The 24277-nt window shown below is 34.0% G+C and overlaps 1 protein-coding gene across 6 annotated transcripts in view; it reads left to right on the forward strand.

Annotated features, from left to right (window-relative positions):
• Nucleotides 1-2761: 2761 nt before the first annotated feature.
• Nucleotides 2762-24277, forward strand: part of SNX24 (sorting nexin 24) — a 270365-nt gene continuing 248849 nt past the window's right edge. For 5 of the 6 annotated variants that reach the window (XR_004229680.1, XR_004229683.1, XM_031939067.1 and 2 more), the window contains exon 1: nt 2762-2943. Coding sequence is in view for 3 of the 6 variants with exons in the window: in XM_031939067.1 (XP_031794927.1) it covers nt 2884-2943 (60 nt within the window). In the remaining 3 variants the exon portion in view is untranslated. The remainder of the gene's footprint in view (nt 2944-24277) is intronic. The other variant, XM_012542611.3, reaches the window with a different exon arrangement.

Genomic DNA, 24277 nt, shown 5'->3' on the forward strand with positions numbered 1-24277 from the left:
TCTGAATCATGAACCCATTTTGACTTTATCTTGGTACAGGGTGTTAAGTGTTGGTCAATCCTTCATTTCTGCCTTGTTATTTTCCAGTTTTTCCAGCAATTTTTGTCAGATTGTGAATTCTTATCCCAGAAGCTGGAGTCCTTGGGTTTATCAAACACTAGATTATTATAGTTATTGACTACTGGGTCTTGTCCAATAGTCCTATTTCAAACCTATTCCACTGATTTGTTACTCTATTTCTAAGCCAGTACCAAATGGTTTTGATGATTATTGCTTCAAAGCTGTTTTTAATAATCTCAAAGTTCTTCCCAAAACAAAGGCTCTTATGTTTTGTAATACCAATATTCTTTAAGTGTTACATAGCTGAAAGTATGGAACACAATCTCTAAGATGTTAAAAATAAAGATCATAAAGTAGGGAAAAGGACTCACTTGTCCAAAAATGTCTGCAGTAGTTCTTTTTGGAGTGACAAAGAATTGGAAAATGAAAAAGTGCCTATCAATTGGGGAATGGCTAAATAGATTATGGTATATGAAAGTAATAGGATTATTATATAAAAACTGAATAGGCTAATTGTAGAAAAGCCTAGAAAAAATTATATGAATTGATGTTGTGAAGCAAGCAAACCAGGAAAACCACAAGAAGAAGACTATGTGATTATCAACTATGATAGACTTGTATCTTCTCAGCAATTCAGCGATTCAAGGCAATCCCAAAAAACTTTGGATGGAAAATGCAATCTGCATCCAGAGAGAGATCTATAGAGACTGAATATGGATCAATGTACATTATTTTCAGCTTTTATTTTCTTTCTCATGGTTTTCCCCTTGTGTTCAGATTTTTCTCTTCCAATCTGATTCATATGAAATATGTAAAAAAAGAATGTATATGTATAACCTAAAAAAAATTTAGTGGGCAGGGTATAAGAAGTTATAATAATTTAAAAACTTTGAGATGAACTAAAAGATTTCATCAGGGAAATGTATGTGGTGAAAAAAATTAGAAAAATCAAGGTATAACATAAATTGCTGTATTGGAATCCCTCTATGCTACTTCACTTGGTAATCTTTTCAGCTCCCATGGATTTAATTACCATCTAACTGAAGATTCTCAAATCTCTAATCTCTCTGCTGATCTCCAATATCATATCCAACTGCTTTTGAGAAATATTCAAAATATCCTCTCCACTCCTTCTATTCTCTATTGTTTTAGAGGGCACCATGATTTCTTCTAAACCCTCAATCTCACAACAAAGAAGTCATCCTAGATTTGTCACTCTCTCTCACTTCCTATATACAACATATTGTCAAGGTCTATAAATTTTACCTTTACGATAAATCTTCAATACATATACCCCCTTTGGGCATTTGAATTAAGAGTAAATGCAATGATTAATCTTGGTTATTGAAAACAAACAATGAAATAAATATCCTTCGCTCAGTAGACAGATGAGAAAATGTGTTGCACCTTTTGGTCTTTGGATCAGATGGTTTTCATATTTGTTTTCCTTTGTTTTGGAGAATATTATATATGTGAAGAATCATCTTTGGAGGGGGGATATACTAGATGATCTGGGAATATAGGTTGGATCTTTGGGATAGGAAATTATTCAGCGAGGGAATTTCTTCCAACAAAGGTAAGCCAAAATCTTCTTAACTCATATTTTTTTTTTTTTTTTAATTTAATAGCCTTTTATTTACAGGTTATATGCATGGGTAACTTTACAGCATTAACAATTGCCAAACCTTTTGTTCCAATTGTTCACCTCTTACCCCCCCACCCCCTCCCCCAGATGGCAGGATGACCAGTAGATGTTAAATATATTAAAATATAACTTAGATACACAATAAGTATACATGACCAAAACATTATTTTGCTGCACAAAAAGAATCAGACTCTGAATTATTGTGCAATTAGCTTGTGAAGGAAATCAAAGATGCAGGTGTGCATAAATATAGGGACTGGGAATTCAACGTAATGGCTTTTAGTCATCTCCCAGAGTTCTTTCTCTGGGCGTGGCTGGTAACTCATAGTTTTAAAAGACCATTTGGAATTCTGAGAAGTCAAAGTGAAGCCCTGACCTGATTTGAGGTCAGACTTGAATCCAGGAATTTCTGCCTTTAAGGCCAGTTCTCTGTTTACTGTATCATTGAATTCCAATTTCAGAATTAAAAAAAAAAAAGGCGTAATACTGGATTTGTACAGAATCTGGTGGTCACTTAGCGCAGGGACGCCGACGCTAAGATGTTCGATGCGGTCCCACAGCTATGAGCTTAGACAGATACCAAAAGATCTCCCGCATTTCTTTCCTCTGTCCGGATGGCCCAGGCAAAAATGACACACGCTTTATAAACGGGGAGAGACCACACACGATCTTGTGTAATTGTATGAAAAGGTATATTTAGCTCCATACTTATTTAATTTGACCCCTCCTTCCCTACACCCGTCAGCCCTAGCCGTTCGGCAGCGAAGCGCTGCTAGCTCTGGGACCGCCCGGCTCTGCTCCCTCAGCTCCGGGCGGCCGCACCGGCTTTGGAAGCTTTCTTTCCCTCGCAAGGGCCGTCGCGGACCCCCAGCAGCTCAGGCCTCCAGGGCCTCCCGGGCAGGGAGGGCATCCCAAGGTCACGTGGAGGCGCCGCTCCCTCACATGACGGGATTGCAGCTTGACCCTCGGGCTTGGGCGGGGCCCCAACGAGGGTGGGCGGAGGAGGCGCTCGGCCCCTCCCTAGGACCGCCCTTCCCGCGCCTCGCTCTGAATGAAGCCTCCGCCTTTCTCCTCCTCCTCCCGCCCCCCGGGGGGCGGAGCCGGCGGTGGTGGGGCGGAGGCAGGAGGTAGAGGAGGGGGGTTGGCCCTCAGCCCGCCCGGCCCAGCCCGGCCAGGCCATGGAGGTCTACATTCCGTCTTTTCGTTATGAAGAGAGCGAGCTGGAGAGAGGCTACACGGTAGGGTGCGAGGCAGGGTCAGGAGGGAGCCGGCCGGCTTTTGGGGAGGGGAAAAGTCAGAGGAATCCTGACGGAGAAGTCCCCCGCTCCGAGACCCGACTCCCGGCGGGACGGGGCGTAGGAGCCCCGCTCCTCTTCCCAGAAAGGGCGGGGTCCCGCGAGCTTGGAGGCGCGTTGTCCTGGAAACCACGGTCTCCTCTTCCCCTCTGGCGTTCCTGCTCCCCATCCCCCACCTTCTACTAAATAATACCCTTCCCCTCTCTCCCCGGGCTGCCTGGCAACTTCAGCCCTTTTTGCTCAGGTCCCCTGGGAGGTCTCGCCCGGCTCCCTGGCCTGGGTCCTGATCGGAGAGTCCCGAGTACTGCATTCTGGGCACAGTTGCAAAACAGATCCTCTGCTTCCCATCTTGCGGGCTGGGGGTGTGGGGGTGTTCGGCTTCTGCATTTGCACTTTTGCTTCCTGTGTCCCCTCTGTGGGCCGGCTCGGTGGAGCCTACTTTGGCCGCTGTCAAAAAAAACAACCCACAGCCCAATCTCTTCCCCACTCCCCCTCCAACCCCCCCCAAACTCCACAAAGAAAACAAAAAACTAATAAAAATAAAAAAGGTTTTGGGGGTGGGAATGGTGCCCTCCTCCTAGAACCTACAACTGCGAACCTTTCTTCCCTGGCACACATTAAAAAGGGTTCATGGAGTGTCTTCAAATAACAACATTTTTGGAGTTGAGTCTCTGTTATTTGGGAAGCACAGCTTTTTCCCTATCTACTTTTAGTTTTAGAATATTGTTTCTTGTTGAGTTGCCTGCCACTCTGTCTTTAAAGTTACTGTCTTTTATAGCAAGTGTGGTTTCTCAGAAGTTTGCACAATTCGGTGACTTGCAGCAAGAGGGACAATATTTTAAAAGCACAGATTGCTGGTTGCTTATTAGCTAAAGCTTAATACAAAATTTTCAATTTCAAATAATTTCTAACATCCCTTCCACCATGGGTCATAGACTTGCTTATTGCTAGAAAGGAACTCTGACATTATCTACTGAGTAAATAGATGATCCAGTCCTCTTGTGAATCCCTCCAAGGCCAAGTAACTTGCCTTACGACTTAGAGATAAGATTTATTTCTCAGGAGCTGGGTTTTGCTCCAGGTTTTCTGACTCCATATTAGGGCTCTTTCCATTGTGTAATACTTCTGGTGTTAACTGCTTGTGAGGGGCTTGTGATTTCTCTATTAGGGGACAACACAAATTACAAAAGGTTAACAGTAAAAGATTTAAACATTTGTTCAGAACATGTCACTGGCAGTTAATATTTAGACTTTTTATTATTATTTATACATGATAATTCATCTCCCATCTCACACTCTCTTGTGTGCTTGGAATGCACACTTCTGCCTCTTAGAATCTCTTCAACACAACCAACCATTTTCTGTGTGAAATGGGATAGAATAGCGTTAACTACCTATATGTACCAAATACTCTGCTAGTAGAAAATATTACACATTAATTGATTGATTTGATAGTTGTTCTTAGTACTTGAAGAGAACCAAAATGACATCACTATGTTAGAGTGGAGTTACAGTGCATCTAATTGTGCCTGATCAGATCAATAGGAACTTGGAATGCTCTGCCAAGATCTGACACAGCTAGTCCTATGAACATTGGGGTAGCTTCTAGTGCTTTCCCTCAAACTTTTGGAATTAAAGGACTTAGTTTGAAATCCAGATCTGTCATTTACTGCCAGATACCACTTTAGGGAAATCACTTAATCTCTGTGGCTGTTTCCTCTTTAAAATCAGAGGGTTGGACTATTTGAGGTCTGATTCTTTCTAGCGCTAAATCTTAATTTTTATTTACACATCTTTTAATAATAGCTTGGTAGCAGAGGCTTTAACTTTTTTTCTTTGTATTATTGTGATACAATGTAGGTGCTTATTAATTGACAGATAAATAAATGATAGAGACAAGTGCTAAGGAAGTTCACTGGACAAATGAACTTTGAAGGAAAAGGTGGTTAGGGACCACCTTACTAGTTAAGTAATATTGATCATTCCAGGTAAGTGGAACTTCCTGATATTTGAGAGTCATTTAAGATTTTGAATGGGGGGGAGGGAATTATATGATTAATTTCTGTTTTAGGAAACAATATAATAGTCAGGCATTCGTCATGTCATAGTGGAAAGAGACCTGGTCTCAAAGTCAGGAAGAACTAGTTTCAAGTCCCATATTAGCTATGTGACTACTTGGTTCTTACTCAGAGAAACTCAGTTGTAGGTAAGAAATAAACCTACCTTGGTAGAGGGAGGTCTGGTACCAATATCTGATTTGATAGGTCACGGATCAAGAAAGAGGAATCACATGGATTTGGGGTACAGACTGCTGTCCTGTAAATATTAAAAGAAATAGAAGCAGATCTCTAGTGCATTGTATAAATCTTTCCTTTAAGAAGAGGACTCCTCTCTTCATGGAAAAATGGGGACACTGATACATTGTTGGTGGAATTGTGAATACATCCAGTCTTTCTGGAAAGCGATTTGGAACTATGCTCAAAAAGTTACCAAACTGTGCATACCCTTTGGTCCAGCAGTATTACTACTGGGCTTATATCTCAAAGAGATTTTAAAGAAGGGAAAGGGACCTGTATGTGCAAGAATGTTTGTGGCAGCCTTCTTTATAGTGGCCAGAAAATGGAACCTGAGTGGATGCCCATCAATTGGAGAATGGTTAATAAATTGTGGTATATGAATGTTATGGAATATTATTGTTCTGTAACAAATGACCAGCAGGATGAATACAGAGAGGATTGGAGAGACTTACATGAACTGATGCTGAGTGAAATGAGCAGGACCAGGAGATCATTATATACTTAAACAACAATACTATATGATGATCAATTCTGAAGGACGGGGGTCTCTTCAGCAATGAGATGAACTAAATCAGTTCCAATAGAGCAGTAATGAATTGAAACAGCTATACCCAGCGAAAGAACTCTGGGAGATGACTATGAACCACTACATAGAATTCCCAATCCCTCTATTTTTGTCTGCCTGCATTTTTGATTTCCTTCACAGGCTAATTGTACACTATTTCAAAGTCCGATTCTTTTTGTACAACAAATAACCGTATGGACATATATACATATATTGTATATAACTTATACTTTAACATATTTAACATGTATTGGTCAACCTGTTATTTGAGGGAGGGGATGGGGGGAAAGAGGGGAGAAGTTGGAACAAAAGGTCTTGCAACTGTCAATGCTAAGAAATTACCCACGCATATATCTTGTAAATAAAAAGGTATTAAAAAATAAAATAAAATTTATACTAAATTAAAAAGAAAAAAAGGACTCCACTCTCTCCCCCACCCCCAACAGTGAGAGTAGTTTTTTTTTTTTTTGTTTTGTTTTTTGTTTTGTTTTGTTTTTAATCTGGTGAGGTTATGCAGAAGTTTTGGATTGAGAGAGACTCCAGGCTGGAAGATCACTCAATAGACATTTATTAGACATTTTATTATTCATGGTGATAAGACATTATGCTAAGCCATAGAGATTGCAAGAAAGATAAAAACTATGTGCCTCTCCTGAAGAAGCCCAAGATCTAATGGGGAGAAAACATGCAAATAACTATGTAGATAAAAGATAGGGTACTTTTAAAGGTTAGGGACCAGGAGGGAGAAGTAGAAGTGGGAATTACTGACAAAACACAGGATTTGAGCTGTCTTTTTAAGAAACACATTTTTATAAGTCGTCATTATTTTTTTCAGTACTCTTTCCCAGAAAACCATTCCGTATAACATTTTTAAAGACAATAGAAAGAAAATAGACAAAAGAAACAAAACTGATCAGTATACTGCAAAAGTCTGAAAAATCTGTGTAATGAACCACATTCCTAGATTCTGTGAGTGGGAAAATAAAGGTCTTCTCATATTGCTTCTTTGGAACCAACTTGTTCTTTGTAATGCTGCAATGTTCACTTTTGATTTTGGGGAATTCTTCCTATTTACATTGGGATAGTCATTGCATATCTTATTTTTTTGACTACTTATTTCATACAGTTCACATAGATCTTTCTGTGCTTTTTGTATTCATCATATTTGTTATTTCTTTCTTTCTTTTCTTTTCTTTTTTTCTTTTTTTCTTTTTTTTTTTTTTTTTTGCTGAGGCAATTGGGGTGAAGTGACTTGCCTAGGGTCACACAGCTAGGAAGTATTAAGTGTCTGACCAAATTTGAACTGAGGTACTCTTGACTTCAGGGCTGGTGCTCTATCCACTGCACTGCCTAGCTGCCCTACTAAAGTAATTTTCCTGAAGCATTGGCCTGATCTAGTCACTCTCCTCCCTAAATAAAAATAATTGATAATAATAATAATAATAATTTATTAATAATAATAAATTAAAAATAAACTCTTAATGGTTTTCCATTGCTTCCGGGATCAAATTCAAAATACTCTGCTTGGCTTTCAAAGCCTTTCATTCAAAAGCCTTTACTCCCTATCTGCCTTTCCAGTCTTATGACATTTAATTTCCTGACCCTGAGGTGCGGTTCTAGGAACAATATACATTACCTCTTTACTCTAGGTATTTTTTCTGACTTTCTTTCATACCTGAAATGCTCTTTCTTCTTAGCTTCAACTACTGACCTCCCTGGCTTTCTGTAAATCCCAATTAAAACCTCACCATCTATAAGAAGCCTGCCCTAATCCATATTAATTCCAATGCCTTTCCACTTTTAAAAAATTATTTTCCATTTATACTGGTTGTAACTTGCTTTGTGTATATTTATTTGCATGTTGATAGATTGTAAGCTCCTTTAGGGCAGAAATTGTCTTTTGCCTCTATTTGTATCCGTTTTGCATAACATTGCGCCTGGCATATAATAGGAGCTTAATAAATATTTACTGATTAATTGATAAGGAGGCTTTCTCCTTATTAACGGCCTCTTTGGGGTATAAGCATAGTGGTGAGATTTCTGGGTCAAAGATATGAATATCTTTGCGATTATATTTTTATAGTTTCAAATAGCTTTCCAAAATGATTGTGCTGATTCATAACTCTAACACTGTACCTAGTGTGCATATCTTTCTAAGGCCCTTCCAATATCAAATGTTCGCATCTTTTTTTTCATTTTTGCCAATTTCTCAAGGTATATAGTGAAACCCCAGGATTAGTTTGATTTTCCTTTGACTTATTGTTAATAATTTGTAATAGTCATTCATATGGTTATTAATAGTTTGCAGTTCTTTTAAGAACTGTTTGTTCATATCTGTTTTCTACTTACCTATTGAGAAATGGATTTTTATTTTATTGTTTTAACTGTTGATTTTTTACATATTTGCGATAATAAATCCTAGTGAAAGAAATTTATGCAAAGTTTTTTCCCCCCCAATTTGACTGGTTCCCTTTTTAATTAGGTGCATGATTTTGAATATGTATAGAAGTTTTTCAAAAAGTTTCACGTAATCAGGCCCTCAGGATTAAGTTATTTAAGCTTGTAAGCCTTTTTTTTTTTTTTTTTTCTTTTTGGAATGCTACTTCTTAAAAAAATTTTTTAATAGTGTTTGCCTGCAAGTTCTGAATGTGTTTTCTTGTTACTTTGGTTTTCAGGGAGTCTGTTAATTCTTACGCTCCCCCTTGCTCCCCACCGAGGCAGTTGGGGTTAAGTGACTTTCCCAGGATCACATAGCTAGGACATATTAAGTATCTGAGGTCAGATTTGTACTCAGGAACTCCTGACTTCAGAGCTGATGCTCATCCATTATGCCACTTAGCTGCCCCCTTAGTCTGTTAATTCTTAATTTTTTTTTCTCCTCAATCTATTTTTTGGGTATTTTTCAGCAGTAGGTTTTTGTATTCTATTATTTTTATATTCTGATGTTTCTCTAATATTTCTTTTGTATCTTACAGACTCATTTAACTTGGTATTGTTTTTTTTATTTTTTATTTTTTCAGGTAGTCTACTACTTGGAGTAAATTTTTCTTTTTTCTTTCTTGTTTTCTTAACTTTTTTTTAGGTTATACATGTACATTCATTTTTTTTACATATTTCCATTTGAGTAGATTGGAAGAGATTGGAAGAGAAAAATTTGAATAAAAGGGGAAAACAAAAAAAAAAAACAGAAGGGGAAAAAAAGGTGAAATCAGTATGCTTCGATCTGCATTCAGTCTCCATAGTTATTTCTCTGGATATGAATGGTATTTATTGGAATTCTTTTTTTTTTTTTTTTGCTGAGGCAATTGGGGTTGATTGACTTATCGAGTTTATTGGAATTGCCTTAGATTACAGAATTGCTGAGAAGAACTAGGTCTATCATAGTTGATCATCACACAGTCTTGCTGTTGGTGTATACAATGTTTTTGGGGGTAAGTTTTTCAACCTTCAGTTCTAAGCTGTTTTTTTACTTTTCAGTTTCTTCCATTGCCCTCTCCCCTCTCCAGATTCTTATTGTATGTTTCATTTTTTAATTTAATACTTTTACTTCCTTTGTTTTACCTACTCTTGTAGGTAATTTGTAATCTTTCTAGGTTATCCCCTTTTCTGGTTTTTTTTCTTGGTTTTCTATTAAACTGCACAGCTTTTTCATTGTGTTTTTGTTGTTACTGTTTTCTGTTTTTTTGTTCAGTTGTGTTTGACTGGCAACTATGAGTAATTATGTGGAGAATGTTTTGTTGTTTAGTTGTTTCACTTGTGTCCAACTCTTCATAACCTCATTTGTGGCTTTCTTGGCAAAGATATAGAATAGTTTGTCATTTCCATCTCCAGCTTGTTTTACAGTCATAGAAACTGAGACAGTTTTTCATGAAGATGAGCCTTCCTGATTTCAGACCCAGTGCTTTATCTACTGCATCATCTAGCTGCCCTTCTTTTTTCTGTTTACTCATATTTTCAACATTACTTCTAACAGCCCATGTAAGTAAGAGTGCTAATTGGAAATGATATAAACACAGAATTCCAAACTATACTTATATCATTTCCATCCAGCACATTTATTTACATGGATTGTTAGATCTTGTCTGGTTCATCTATACTGGCCTTCTTGTTGTGATTCACAGGATATTCCATCTCCTGATTTCCTTTCTTTTAATTGTCTTCCATGCCTCAAGATGTACTCTCTTTTTGCTTTCATTTTCTGGCTTCCCTAGCTTCCTTCAAGATATACATCCTGCTTTCTGCAAGAGTCCTTTTTTGGACTGTCTACTCCTAATGCCTTCTCTCTGAGATTGCCTCCAATGTCCTCTGCACTTATTTTGTATGTATTTAGTTGTTTGCATTTTCTCTCACCTATTAGAATTTGAACTCTGTGAGTTTAGTGAGGGACTATTGTTGTCTATAATATAAGGCCTTGTTTTGTCCCAGATTAAGCATTTAATACATGCTTATTTTGATTTGACCTGTCTCCTATGTCATCTGGTTGCCATAGTCACTTGTGATTTGGATTGAATTGTTGGTATTAGGTCTTATCCTATTCCACAATACTTGCCATCTTTTTTAATCTTCTCATTTCGTGCTATAGTTTTAGTTCTTAATTAAAAGTCTTAGTTTTGGAAGAGGGCATAGTTGGTATTCTTGAAAGGACAACAGATCTGGGGCTTAAATTATGATACTCATTGGTGAGTAAAGTGCTCCAATCTTCTATATGATCTTTAAGGGCAGCTTCCTTAAAATTCAGGAGCTACACATTCTTCTCTGCCATCAAAAATATTACATCAGTATGCCTGTGTCTTTCTTGTAAAAGTATTTGTAAAATATCTTTTTTATTTCTTGCCTTCAGAAACACTCATCTACTGGGGAAGACAATGCAGGAAAGAAAGTTGAAAAGTAGGGAGCAGGAGGCACCTGGAGGTATCTGGAGGGGAAATCAAATAAAACTACTGATGAAAGCAGGAGGGTTACTTATAAAAGTTCCTACACTTCTCTAAAGGAAGGTTTTGGAAAGTATTTATGGCTACATCTCAGGGGAGAAGCAACTGAGGAAGTTGAGAAAATGTTGGGTATAAAAACTGAATGATGACATGGTGATAATATTTCAAGTGATCACCTTATCCTGGAGGAGGCATGATCTTTGCCAGAAGCAGAACTGCTGATAGAAAATGGATTGATAATGCAATAGCTATAACTCTTATATTCCACCTATTAAGTTTTTTGGTGTTGAATCCTCTTAGTAGCTGCCCACATTGATTTTCCCATTTTGATTGACTGGTTTGGCATTTTAGGGAATGGGTGTTACAATTGGTGCTTTGTTTTAGTGAAAGGAATCATGTTTTAGGACTCACCATAATATTATATCTTACTGCCTTGACTAGAGTACATGTGAATTACTAATACCTTCATTTCAATTTCTTAAAAAACACTTATATTGTGAAACTTTCTCTCCTCAGAATTATCTCAAAGGGGAAGTAAGGTAAGACAAGATGATATAGAATATAGAATATGAATATAGAAATCTATCTTACCCTGCAAGTAAATAGAAGGGGAAGGGAATATGAAGATGATAGAAGAGAGGATATACTGGGGGAGGGAGGTAGCATTAGCAAAGCATTTTTGAAAAGGATTAGGGTGAAAGAAAAGAATAGATTAAACTGATGCAAAATACAGTTAACTGTAGTAATTAGAAAAAAAATTTTAAAGCAAGTTTCTCTGATGAAGCCTTCATTTCTCAATTGTATAAGGAACTGAGTCGAATTTATTAAAAAAAAAAAAAAAAAGAAAGAGCAATTCCCCAATTGATAAATGATTAAAAAATAAGCTCAATGTCCAAAGGGCTATAAAATCATGTATATATCCTTTAACATATACCACTACTAGGCATGCATTCCAAAAGAGATTAAAAATAAAAAAGGACTTATATGTACAAAAATATTTATAGTAGTCTTTTCTCAGGACAAAGTATTAGAAATTAAGGGGATACTCATAAATTGGGGAATGATGGAATAAATTGTAGTGTGTGATTATGATGGAATATTACTGTCTTATGGGAAATGATGAGGATGATGCCTCAGTAAAACCTGAAACTCAAGCAAAGTGAAATGTATTATGCACAAAGTAACAGTTGTGAATGACTTTGCTATTCTCAGCAATATAAGGATCTATGTCCACTGTGAAGGACTTATGATGAAAAAATCTATACTCAGAGAAAGAACTGAATACAGAGTGAAGTATACTCTTTTTTTTTTTAAACTTTTATTTTTCTTGAGCTTGGGGAGGGGAATCTATATTTTCTTTTATAACATGACTTTTATGGAAGTGTTCTGTATAACTTCATATGTGTCTTCCTGAAGAAGGTTCAGAAAAAAGGAGAAAATCTGGAACTCAAAGTTTTAAAAACAAATGTAAAAAATTTGCTTTACATGTAACTGGGGAAAATACAAATATTTTTTTAAAATCTCATATTCCTTATAAATATGAAAAAATTTATTTACTTAGTATTTTCTGAAAAATTGTACTTATTTTTTCTGTTTCTTTTGTTAGGAGTGTAAATCAAATATTTCTCTAATTTTTTTAAAAACTTTTTTCATGGATGATTTTTTTGAATTCATTGATGAGATTAGGTTTGTTGGATATGCTATTTTGGGATTTCGTCTTCAACTCCTTTGGTTTTTGGAATATTTATCTTGACTATCCTTAATTATTTGAGTTAATTTTCTTGCATATTTGAAATTTTTTCTCTTAGTTGCTTACAAAATATTTCATTTGTTGCAGGAATGATTAATTATATATAGGAGCATCTAGGTGATGTAGTATAAAGGTTCTGGACCTGGCGTCAAGAAGATCTGAATTCTATTTCAGATATTTATTAGCTGTATAACCCCAGTCACATTTCTTAATCTTTGTCTATGTCCCATGATTGTTTTAAGGCTCAAAGGAGTTAATATTTGTAAAGTTCTTAGCATAGTGTTTATTTCTTTCCTTACATTCCCTGGAGTATTTGATTTTAGGGCTTTCCTTTAGTGGTATTATATGGATTTGGTTGACTAATATTTTGTTGTTAATATTCATTCTGGGTATTTTTTCTTATATTGTTTTTGCAGTATGGTATTAAAGTTTTTTTGTGTTTTTTGTTTTGTTTTATTTAGTTTGTAATATTCTTCTGGGAAACTCATAATTCTAAAATTGTTTCTTTGCATTCTGTTCTCAAGTTATTTGCTCTTGTGTATATATATATATATATATATATATATATATATATATATATTCACACACACACATATATAAAACTGTTCTTTCAAAGCTTTTTGCTTTTCTTCTGACAAATTTTCTTCCACTTTTGTATTTTTTTACTTCCAATTCTGTTATTTTCTCTCAGAGCCTTTCTTTAGTGGTTTTTAACATTTTTGTCATTGGACAGCTTTAGCAGTTTGGTGCCACTTATGAACCTCTGCTCAGAATAATGATTTTAAATGCACAGAATACTAAGGATTATAAAAGAAACTAATTATATTGAGCTACAGTTATCAGAATTCTTTTTTTAAAAAGCTTATAATCCCCATATTAAGAATCCTTTACCTTTTTGGGAAAATTTTCTATTGTGTCATCTAGGTTATGTATTATTTTTTTTCATTAAAGATTCTGTTTTCAGTCTTTATTTCATTACTAATATCTTTGCTAATCAGTGCAGCACCATCAGCATTGACTAGTTGAGATGTACCATAGGTCTTTGGCCCATAAACAACTTTCAGTGCATCATGAAAACTCTTTGAATTGTTGTTATCAGCATAAAACTGAATTTCAACTGCTTTTTTACTGAATCAAATATTTTTGGAACTTTTCTAGAGTTTCTTGCTATTGTTCCATGGTCTTTGGGAAATCTACAAAATTTTCTTTTTATTGTCAAACTTTTGGTTCGTTTTCCTTAATAATATAATAATTGTTTTGGCATTTCTTTGGGCTTCATTCATTCTTCCTTCTATTTTTATGGTTCTTCTTATTGGTTTACCTGTTTGTGAACTAGGTTTTTATAAATTTGACTGCTTGGTCTTAGAAATTCTGGTTTTTCAACTTTGGCCCCTCCACCTTTCACTCCTTTTCAGATGATTTCCTCCCTTCTCTTCTTGATGGTAGTGGCCTGGCCTATCTCTCTGTTAAAAGTTTTTTTTTTTTTTTTTTTTTTTATTTAATAGCCTTTAATTTACAGGATATATACATGGGTAACTTTACAGCATTAACAATTGCCAAACCTCTTGTTCCAATTTTTCACCTCTTACCCCCTCCCTAGATGGCAGGATGACCAGTAGATGTTAAATGTATTAAAATATAACTTAGATACACAATAAGTATACATGACCAAAACATTATTTTGCTGTACAAAAAGAATCAGACTCTGAATTATTGTACAATTAGCTTGTGAAGGAAATCAAAGATGCAGGTGTGCATAAATATAGGGACTGGGAATTCAATGTAATGGTTTTTAGTCATCTCCCAGAGTTCTTTTCTGGGTATAGTTAGTTCAGTTCATTACTGCTCCATTAGAAATGATTTGGTTGATCTTGTTGCTGAGGATGGCCTGATCCATCAGGACTAGTCATCATCTAGTATTGTTGTTGAAGTATATAATGATCTCCTGGTCCTGCTCATTTCACTCAGCATCAGTTCGTGTAAGTCTCTCCAGGCCTTTCTGAAATCATCCTGTTGGTCATTTCTTACAGAACAGTAATATTCCATAATTTTCATATACCACAATTTATTCAGCCATTCTCCAACTGATGGACATCCATTCAGTTTCCAGTTTCTAGCCACTACAAAAGGGCTGCCACAAACATTCGTGCACATACAGGTCCCTTTCCCTTCTTTATAATCTCTTTGGGATATAATCCCAGTAGTAACACTGCTGGATCAAAGGGTATGCACAGTTTGATAACTTTTTGAGCATAGTTCCAAACTACTCTCCAAAATGGTTGGATTGTTCACAACTCCACCAACAATGAATCAATGTCCCAGTTTTCCCACATCCCTCCAACAATCATCATTATTTTTCCTGTCATCTTAGCCAATCTGACAGGTGTGTAGTGGTATCTTAGAGTTGTCTTAATTTGCATTTCTCTGATTAATAATGACTTGGAGCATCTTTTCATATGACTAGAAATAGTTTCAATTTCTTCATCTGAGAATTGTCTGTTCATATCCTTTGACCATTTTTCAATTGGAGAATGGCTTGATTTTTATAAATTAGAGTTAATTCTCTATATATTTTGAAATGAGGCCTTTATCAGAACCTTTGACTGTAAAAATATTTTCCCAGTTTATTGCTTCCTTCTAATCTTGTCTGCATTAGTTTTGTTTGTACAAAACTTTTCAGTTTGGTATAATCGAAATTTTCTATTTTGTGATCAGTAATGATCTCTAGTTCTGCTTTGGTCATAAAAACCTTCCCTTCCACAGGTCTGAGAGGTAAACTATCCTATGTTCCTCTAATTTATTAATAATTTCATTCTTTATGCCTAGGTCATGAACCCATTTTGACCTTATCTTGGTGTATGGCGTTAAGTATGGATCAATGCCTAGTTTCTGCCATATTAGTTTCCAATTTTCCCAGCAATTTTTATCAAACAGTAAGTTCTTATCCCAAAAGCTGGGATCTTTGGGTTTGTCAAAGACTAGGTTGCTATATTTGTTGACTGTTTTATCCCTTGAACCTAATCTATTCCACTGATCAACTAATCTATTCCTTAGCCAATACCAAATAGTTTGGTAACTGCTGCTCTATAGTATAGTTTTAGATCTGGTACAGCTAAGCCACCATCATTTGATTTTTTTTTCATTAATTCCCTTGAAATTCTTGACCTTTTGTTTTTCCATATGAACTTTGTTGTTATTTTTTCTAGGTCATTAAAATAGTTTTTTGGGAGTCTGATTGGTATAGCGCTAAATAAATAGATTAGTTTAGGTAATATTGTCTCTGTTAAAAGTTAAATGCCACTAGGCAAGGAGACCCCAAGTGAATTTCTAGTTTTTTCTTCCTTATAATTTATTCTGTAATATCTATGTTTTTATTTCTCTCCTTTTTGTGCTCCAATTGTTTTTTTTTTTTTTTTTTTTTTTAACTTTCCTTCATGTAGCTGGACAAAATTGGTATTTGCTGCCTTTTGTGGGATATGGGGAGTTTTATTCAGTGGTTACCTTGGAGGTGCCACTGCTGGATTTGAAAGCACACAAATTTATGTGCTTGCTTGCCCCGTCTTTGACCGGTATAGAGTGTTTTGGGAGGGAGAGAAGCTTAGTGTGAGCTGTAAGTATTTAAATTCTGTGGTATTTGATTTTTAAAAATCTCTTGCTGTGTTACTGTCTTATCTTGTGGATTTGTTTTACTCTGGTGCAAAATTTGTTTTTCTTAGGGTTTACATATTGGAAATTTGAGGGAAATGTGCTATCTTTGCTAGTGAAATAATTGAAATGGGATAGTTTTTTTCCCCTATTGAGTTTTGCAAATATTTTTCCTCATAAATACATTTGAGTAAAGTTTATACCTTTGTTTTACAAAGTGACTTTTTTTCTTATGCTTTATTAAATTAAATTATATCACAGAGAACAAAAGTTTATGAAAAGGTCTGTTTTCCTTGTTCAATTCCAGTGGACAATTAGACTCTATTGTCAGTTCAAATTGATGACTGTAGCTTACAAACTATTGAGCCTGTACTAATAAATGCAACAGTTGTTTATAATTTGGTGTTAAATGACCTTTAAATGTAGAAGCTTACTGAGGATATCCTTGGGGAACAATTTAACTTCCAAATGACACCCATGAGTACTTGTTATCATTTAAATATGCTCCCTTTTGTCAATAACAGAATAACAAGTACTGGTATATTTCTAATGTTGATTCAGATACTGGGAACCTGCTGAATAAATTAGTGTACATTTGATTTATATTGACCACAAAATTTTACATTTGTGTGTTACATGTCAAGGTGACATGCATTTAAATGCACTTTAGAGCAGAGGTCATATTTGACTGACACATATGCTTACCCTACTTTTAATTAACTTTTCAACATCATCCCAAAATTCCTTTTGAAGTACTAATTATGTGGGAACAGGATGTAAATCAACTTAAGAAGACAATATTTTTAAAAGTCAGTAGTTTTGAACTTTGCAAGAGAATAATAGATGAATAAATTTTTTTCGAATATAACTACATATAACATGTTAATTAAATGTTAAACATTAATTAAATGTCTAGTTTTCCACTGATAGCTTGGGGGAAAATATTTTGATAGTAAAAAAGATAGCATTATGAAGTCTTATTTTAATGATTGCTGAAAAAATTGTGGTAAATTTACTTTCTTAGTGCACCAGTTAATGGAATTCATTAATACAGATGTCTTAATAGTTTAGAAACAACTATATTTATTTGCTAAATAGTATTTAATACAATACTATCATCAACTTTTATTTTAAGGTAGTATATTCTGATTTATAATTATTTGCATCTCAATACTATTAAATCTTGATTAGTTATGTTCTTAGTTCATTGAGAAGTCTCTTTTGAATTTTTTTGAGAAGATAAGGTAACATGCCTAAAAGATGTTCCATGTGAGATGTTAAAGGACTTTTTTCCCCCTAAAAATACAAAAACATTATAAATACTTTGGAATTTATTATAACTTTCTAAGGTATCTCTGCATATTAATTTTTTTTTCAGCTGAAGTTTTTGTTGAACTAGATATGTAGTGATAGAGCATATAGGTCATATATTTCATCTTTTTGATTTAGTTTGTAACCCCCAAATTAAAATGAATACATTTTTTCTTTTTCATTAGAAAATATTTTTTAAAACTTCAGTCATCTTGTATATAACAAATTAGGAATGTTCATCATGTGGTTAAACAATCAATTAGTCACAGCAACTATTTATTGATTTTAGACTGCTGTTTTGTAGAAAATGCTTAGATAATTTTAGCTGACTTGCTTTCTGTTAGTCTTAACATTGTTCATGGAAAATAAAGAACACGTTTCTTTTTTCTTTTTTTTTTCTGTAGACAGAAGTATGCTTTGTCCCTTTGAAAAGAATTAATGAATTATTTAAAATAATTTTATGTGTAACAAAAAGCAGTAGGCTCATGGTCTAGATGTTTTAGTGACTGTACCCATTTTGGGCAGTTTTGCAGCTTGAAGAACTTTTGACTTCTGAGTCATCACTTAGAACACAACTCATTCAACTACAAGAAAAATAGTTTTTAATATACCATTTTAAAATAAAGTAGTTTGATTGGAGTCATTCAGTGGATTGTTTTTTTTCCCCTTATTCATTACATTACTATCACATTAAAAAATTATATAGAACAGATACATTTATTATATCCATTCTTTTATAGTAGTTGTTGGATTTAATGCTTTTTTTTTTTCTTCTTGTGCAGATTACTTGTTCTCTCTTAATCTTTACTCCTTGGCTTCTTAAAAGTCTCAGTCCTCCTTACCCTTGATGCCTTCCTTTTGGGATTAGCTCCAATTAATTTGTCCTTTATATACATCCTGTTTGTTCATACTTGTTTTTTTAATGCCTCTGCATTAGACTGTGAGCTCTTTGAAAGAAGGGATTGTCTTGCATTTCTTTGTATCCCCAGAATTTAACACAGTGCCTGTCAATGGAACAGCTAAATGGCAAGTGGATAGATTGCTAGTCCAGGAGAAAGCAAGACCTGTCTCAATTTTCTTATCTGTAAAATGGGGATAATAATAGCACTTACTTCCTACTGTTGTTGTAAGGATTAATTGAAGTAATTGTAAAGCACTTAGCACAATGCCTGGCACATAATAAGAATATTATAACTGTTAATTCTTGTTATTATTGATAATAATGTTTTTGATTGACTCTCAAAATAGAATACTGATGGTATAACAGATAAGTAAAATGATGATCTTATGGGAAAAGACTGCCTTGAACCTTGAATACTTTATCATTTCTATTTTTTTGGGAGGGAGGTTAGCAATCTTTAAAAAATTATCTACTACTCTCCCACGCATTTGCAAGCTTAGTAGAACAATTTATTTTATGAGGCATTGATACATTTAAAGGAAATATAGTTAATATAGTGTTTGAAGTAGGTTCTAGAAGTATTTTATTGCAAAAAAATGAGTGAAAATACCATCACCATCAGTAAGAACCCAGGTACCTATTTTTACCTAATGCTCTCTGTCCTCTGGATCCAATGAACCTTCATCTTGGGATATTTTTGACTCAAGGCTTTGTCTACTTTATGACAGCCTAGTGTAGTCTCTTGATGTATAAGTTGCATTAGAGCAGTGCCAGCATTTTGTGGGACAGGGCTTACAGGTACCTTAATCAGCTGTATATATTTTAAAGAAGACATGCAGATTTGATGTAGTGAAAAGTGATGCTTAACTTTTTGCATTCCATAGATTGTAGGGATGGGGGTATTCTTCCTGCCCTACTATATTAGAACTCTTGCCCTTACCAGTGTCTTTCTTAGCTTTACTATATTTGTTATTGGTTACTCTGTGTGTCAGAGAACTTAAGAGTACATAATGATATTAGGGGATTGATACATGGAAGAGTAGTCATAGTTTGGAAAGGTATGCGAGTTCATTAAATAAGGAGAAAAAATTATTCTATCATGGAATTATCCTGTTAAAAAATAATAGGATGATCGCTCCCTCTCCAGAGAAGTGGGATTCTACCTCATCCCACCCAGTGTCTTATCTAATATATATACCTGTGTTCATGAAAAATTTTCATAATTTTTTAATGGATGGTGACACTTGGAATACAAAAGAAACTTAACACTCATATATTAATTGTATGTGGGTGATATTGGAAGAAAAATTAGACAATAAAATCTTCATTTCTGTGTAATTTAAATGTTATGAAATATTCTCAGAGGACCTTGCGACAGGGATTCATTGTTAAGGATATTATATTTTTTATTTGGTGCTTGAAGATTTACAAAAATTAAATGTGGTTTAAAATAATACTTGATCTTTCATACCTAGAGATTGTGGGACTCCTCTGAAAGTCGGGTAGGATTCAGGTTCTACCTTCTATACTGACTAGAAGTACCTACGCACAGGATCAAGTCACTTTGATTCTATGAGACTTAATTTCTGTATCTGTAAAATGTGGGTGGTATTGCTGATACTATCTATCCCACATGGTTATTGTGTTAATGTTTTTCAAGTGGTTTGAAAACCTTAAAGTACTATATTATTGTCAGTTACTAATTTTAAATGAGCAGCTAGGTGGAGTTGGGAAAAGTCTTTTTCTTGATTGCAAACTGGTCCCAGACACTTATTTGCTGTGTGACTTTGGGCAAGTCACTTAACCATGTTTGCAACCCTTTTTGCCTCAGTTTTCTCATCTGTAAAATGAAATGGAGAAGAACACAGCAAATCACTCATATATCTTTGCTAATGAAAACCCCAAATTGGATCAGGAGGAATTGGACACAACTTGAGCAACAATATTATTTCTAACCTGGATTTTTATATTACCACTTTATTGATACTTTTTATAAATATCAGGCATGTTCAAAGACCAAATTGTCTTCCCATACTTTGAACCTTTATTTAAAAATAAAAAAGAAATGAAACAGTAACCAGCACAGCAACTCTTTGACGTATTATGCAACATTATATGCCAACTTCTATTGCAAGGAAGGATATATGTTTCATCATTAGTCCTCTGCAGCCTTGATTGATCATTAATCTGGATTCTTATGACATTTAGTGATGTTTTCATTTATATTATTATAGTTTTAAAAGGCTGACTCTGTATCTTTCATTCTATATTCTCTAAATTCTTCAAATTCATTATTCCTTTTTATACAATAATCCTTATTACATTCCCATACCAGTATTTGTTTGGCTAATCCCTCTTTCACATGTACTTCATTTAAAGTTCTTTGCTCCAATGTTAAAGGCTGTTTTGAATATTTGAATGTGGAGTTTTCCTATCTTTGATTTCCTTGCAGTGCAGTTCATTCAAGAGAAAACAATGAGATGTTTGGGTCAAAGGGCGTTAAAAGTTTTAATAACTTTTCCTGCATAATTTTAAATTGATTCCTACAACAGTTTTTGATCAGTTTATAACTCTGCCAAAAGTGTATTAATGTATCTCTCCTGTCATAATTCCTCAAACATTGATTTTTTTTTCATCTTTTCCAATTTGATGAGTATGAAGTAAAAACTTAGAAGTATTTTTAATTGCTACTATATAATTGATTGGTTGGAGCATATTTCCATATATTTACTGTTTGCATTTAATCTTTTGAAAACTATTCATATCTTTTCACTATTTACTTATTGAATGAATAATCCCCTCCATAAAAAATAGCTTTTGTATAAATATATATATATCCACACATATACTTATATACATATACATCCTTATATTCATGTATGTATGTATGTATTATAGTGTATATGTTTATATATATATAAACACAGTTCCAATATTTGACAAACCTAAGAACACAAACTATTCAATAAGAATTACTGACAGAACTTGAAAGTTTTGAATATTATCTTGTACCTTATAACATGATCATCTCCAAAATAGTTTAACAACCAAAATGTATAAGAGGTCACATCATAAAAATATTAGAAAAGGATAAAAGGAGGGTCCATTCACACCTTGGGAAGAATTAATAAGTGGGAAAAAAAGAATTGAGTTGGTTACAATACATAATTTTGATTATTTAAAATGTAAAATTTTTTCATGGAAATCTATGTAGCTTATATAAGAAGGCAAACTACTGAGTGGAAAAAGTACTTAAATCAAACATTTCTCATAAGTATGGTATCTAAGACTAGGGAATACTTGAGAAAATTCTCTTAATGGCAGAGGTAAGGACTATGGTTATACAATATTGCATGCCTTGTCAAAAATGTTTGATGTGTTGGTTGGTTTTGTTAAACTACTTTCTCCTTTTAAAAATCTTTTGTCCCAAAGGAAGGAGGATTTAATGAATAAAGGAGGAATATGTGACATCAAAACTAAAAACAAAAGGCATCAATTTTTAATAATCTTTTTTCACCTGAGGCATTTACACCTTTTTTTTGCACGTTTTTCGACTTCTTTCTTTTGACAGTTTTTCATATCCTTTGACCATTTACCTTTTGGAGAATAACTTTTATTATTCACTGTTTCATGTATAGTTCTTTTCTGTTCCCCAATGTAATGTACACAAAAATGTTCATTTTATTTGGTAAAGTTCAAAATAAAAAAAAAAAAATTCAACTACAATATATCCTGATATAGAAAAGTTATATTGTACATTCCATTCTTTCTCCATCTTTCTTCCAGACTCAGCTCAATTCTCACCTTTCCCCCTCTTCTACCTCACACTGCTAGTCTCTTTTCTTGTGAAATTACTTTCCATCTCCTTTGTATACATTTTGTATGTAACTAGTTATTTTCATATTTTCTCTCCCATTAGAATGTGAGATTCTCAAGGTCAGGGGCTGTCTTTACCTTTCTTTATATGCCTGTCATTTATCCTAGTCCCTGTCCCATAGCAAGTACTCAATAACTACTTTTTTTTGATTAATTAGCTCTGTGGCAATTATTGTGTTACATGATGGAAAAAATTTTATTTTTGGACCAAATGTGTGATTTTATTAGTATTGGAAGTTCCTAGTGAGTAACTACCTTTACCAGTGTGCATTAGTTAATTATTTGCAACTAGAATTGCCTTTGAGCACTATTAGATATTCAGTGACATGCCTGTAGTCATACAATCATTTTTATATCAGAGGTGTGACTTTAAAATCACTTTTATTTTAAAGTCACTTCCCATCCCACTGTACCACATAGTGTAAGTTGCCAATCTAAACTTATTTTCTGCCAAACTACTTTGTAATTTATTGAATCCTTTACTCAGTAGTATGTGTTCTTGAGTTTATCAAATATTTTTCTGTATTCATTTGCTTTATTATGTATTTTGTTCTATTTCTCTACATAAAATATATGTATATAATGTAAATTTTAAAACTTTATGTTTTTTTTGCATTACCTAAACTCCCTATTGAATACATTCTCTTTCTCTCTTAGAATGCCCTCCCTTATAATTATAAAGAATAAAACAGAAAGGGGAAGAAAATCCTTTTCAGGAAAACTAACCTATCTATACTTAAGCCAAGTCAGAAATTACATTCAATGTTCTCTATCTACAGGCCTTAGTAAAGAAAAAGTTACATGCATTTTCATAAGTTATGCTTATACCACTTCATATCAGTCCATATACTTCTTCTTAAGCTTCTCTTCATCATATGCATTGTTTCTTACAGCACAGTGTTTCATTATATTAATTTATCATAATGTATTTATTTATTTACTCTATCGTAGATTGTATTTGTTTTCTGTTTTTTGGTACTACTATAGAAAGTACTTTGATTCTGCTATAAATATTTTGGCATGTATTGGACCATTTAAAAATATTAACTCCTTGGAAGTATGTATTTTAGGTCAAAGAATATGAACAATAGAGTCACATTTTTAAAAAGCATAATTGCAAATTGCTTTCCAGAACAATTGTATTAATTTATAGTTCTGCCAACAGTATATAGTATAATTGTCTTTCTAAAATATCTCCATTGCTCCAAAATTTAATCTTTGCCAATTTTCAGTATTTCTAAAGTAAAATCAGAGTTGCTTTGAATTAGAAAGCTAAATAGCAAAGTGGAGTAAGGAAAACTTGAGTTTGAATCTGCCTCAGATCTTAAACTATGTCATCCTAAGCCAGTCATTTAATTTCTTCTCTTTTAGTCTTCTCATCTATAAAATGAGAACAATAATAGAATCCTACTTCTCAGGATTGTTTTATGATAAAGTGAGATAATATTTGTGAAATGTTTTGCAAACCTTAAAGAGCTCTATAAAGACTAAGTATAAAATAATTAATAAATTTATTAATAATATAAACCATACCATACTATCAATGATAATATTGTAACAATGAGTGATTAGGAGTAGTCTTTCAAATATTTATTAATGACTTACAATTCATTTCAGAACTTAAAAAAGTATACTTTGACCACTTTTTTTTATTTTTTATTTTTTATTTAATAGCCTTTTATTTACAGGTTATATGTATGGGTAACTTTACAGATTAACAATTGCCAAACCTCTTGTTCCAGTTTTTCACCTCGTACCCCCCCATCCCCTCCCCCAGATGGCAGGATGACCAGTAGATGTTAAGTACATACATTAAAATATAAATTAGATACATAATAAGTATACATGACCAAACCGTTATTTTGCTGTACAAAAAGAATCCGACTCTGAAATATTGTACAATTAGCTTGTAAAGGAAATCAAAAATGCAGGTGGGCATAAATATAGGGATTGGGAATTCAATGTAATGGTTTTTTAGTCATCTTCCAGAGTTCTTTTCTC

Source organism: Sarcophilus harrisii, chromosome 1, assembly GCF_902635505.1.
Source record: "Sarcophilus harrisii chromosome 1, mSarHar1.11, whole genome shotgun sequence".
Lineage (NCBI taxonomy): Eukaryota > Metazoa > Chordata > Mammalia > Dasyuromorphia > Dasyuridae > Sarcophilus > Sarcophilus harrisii.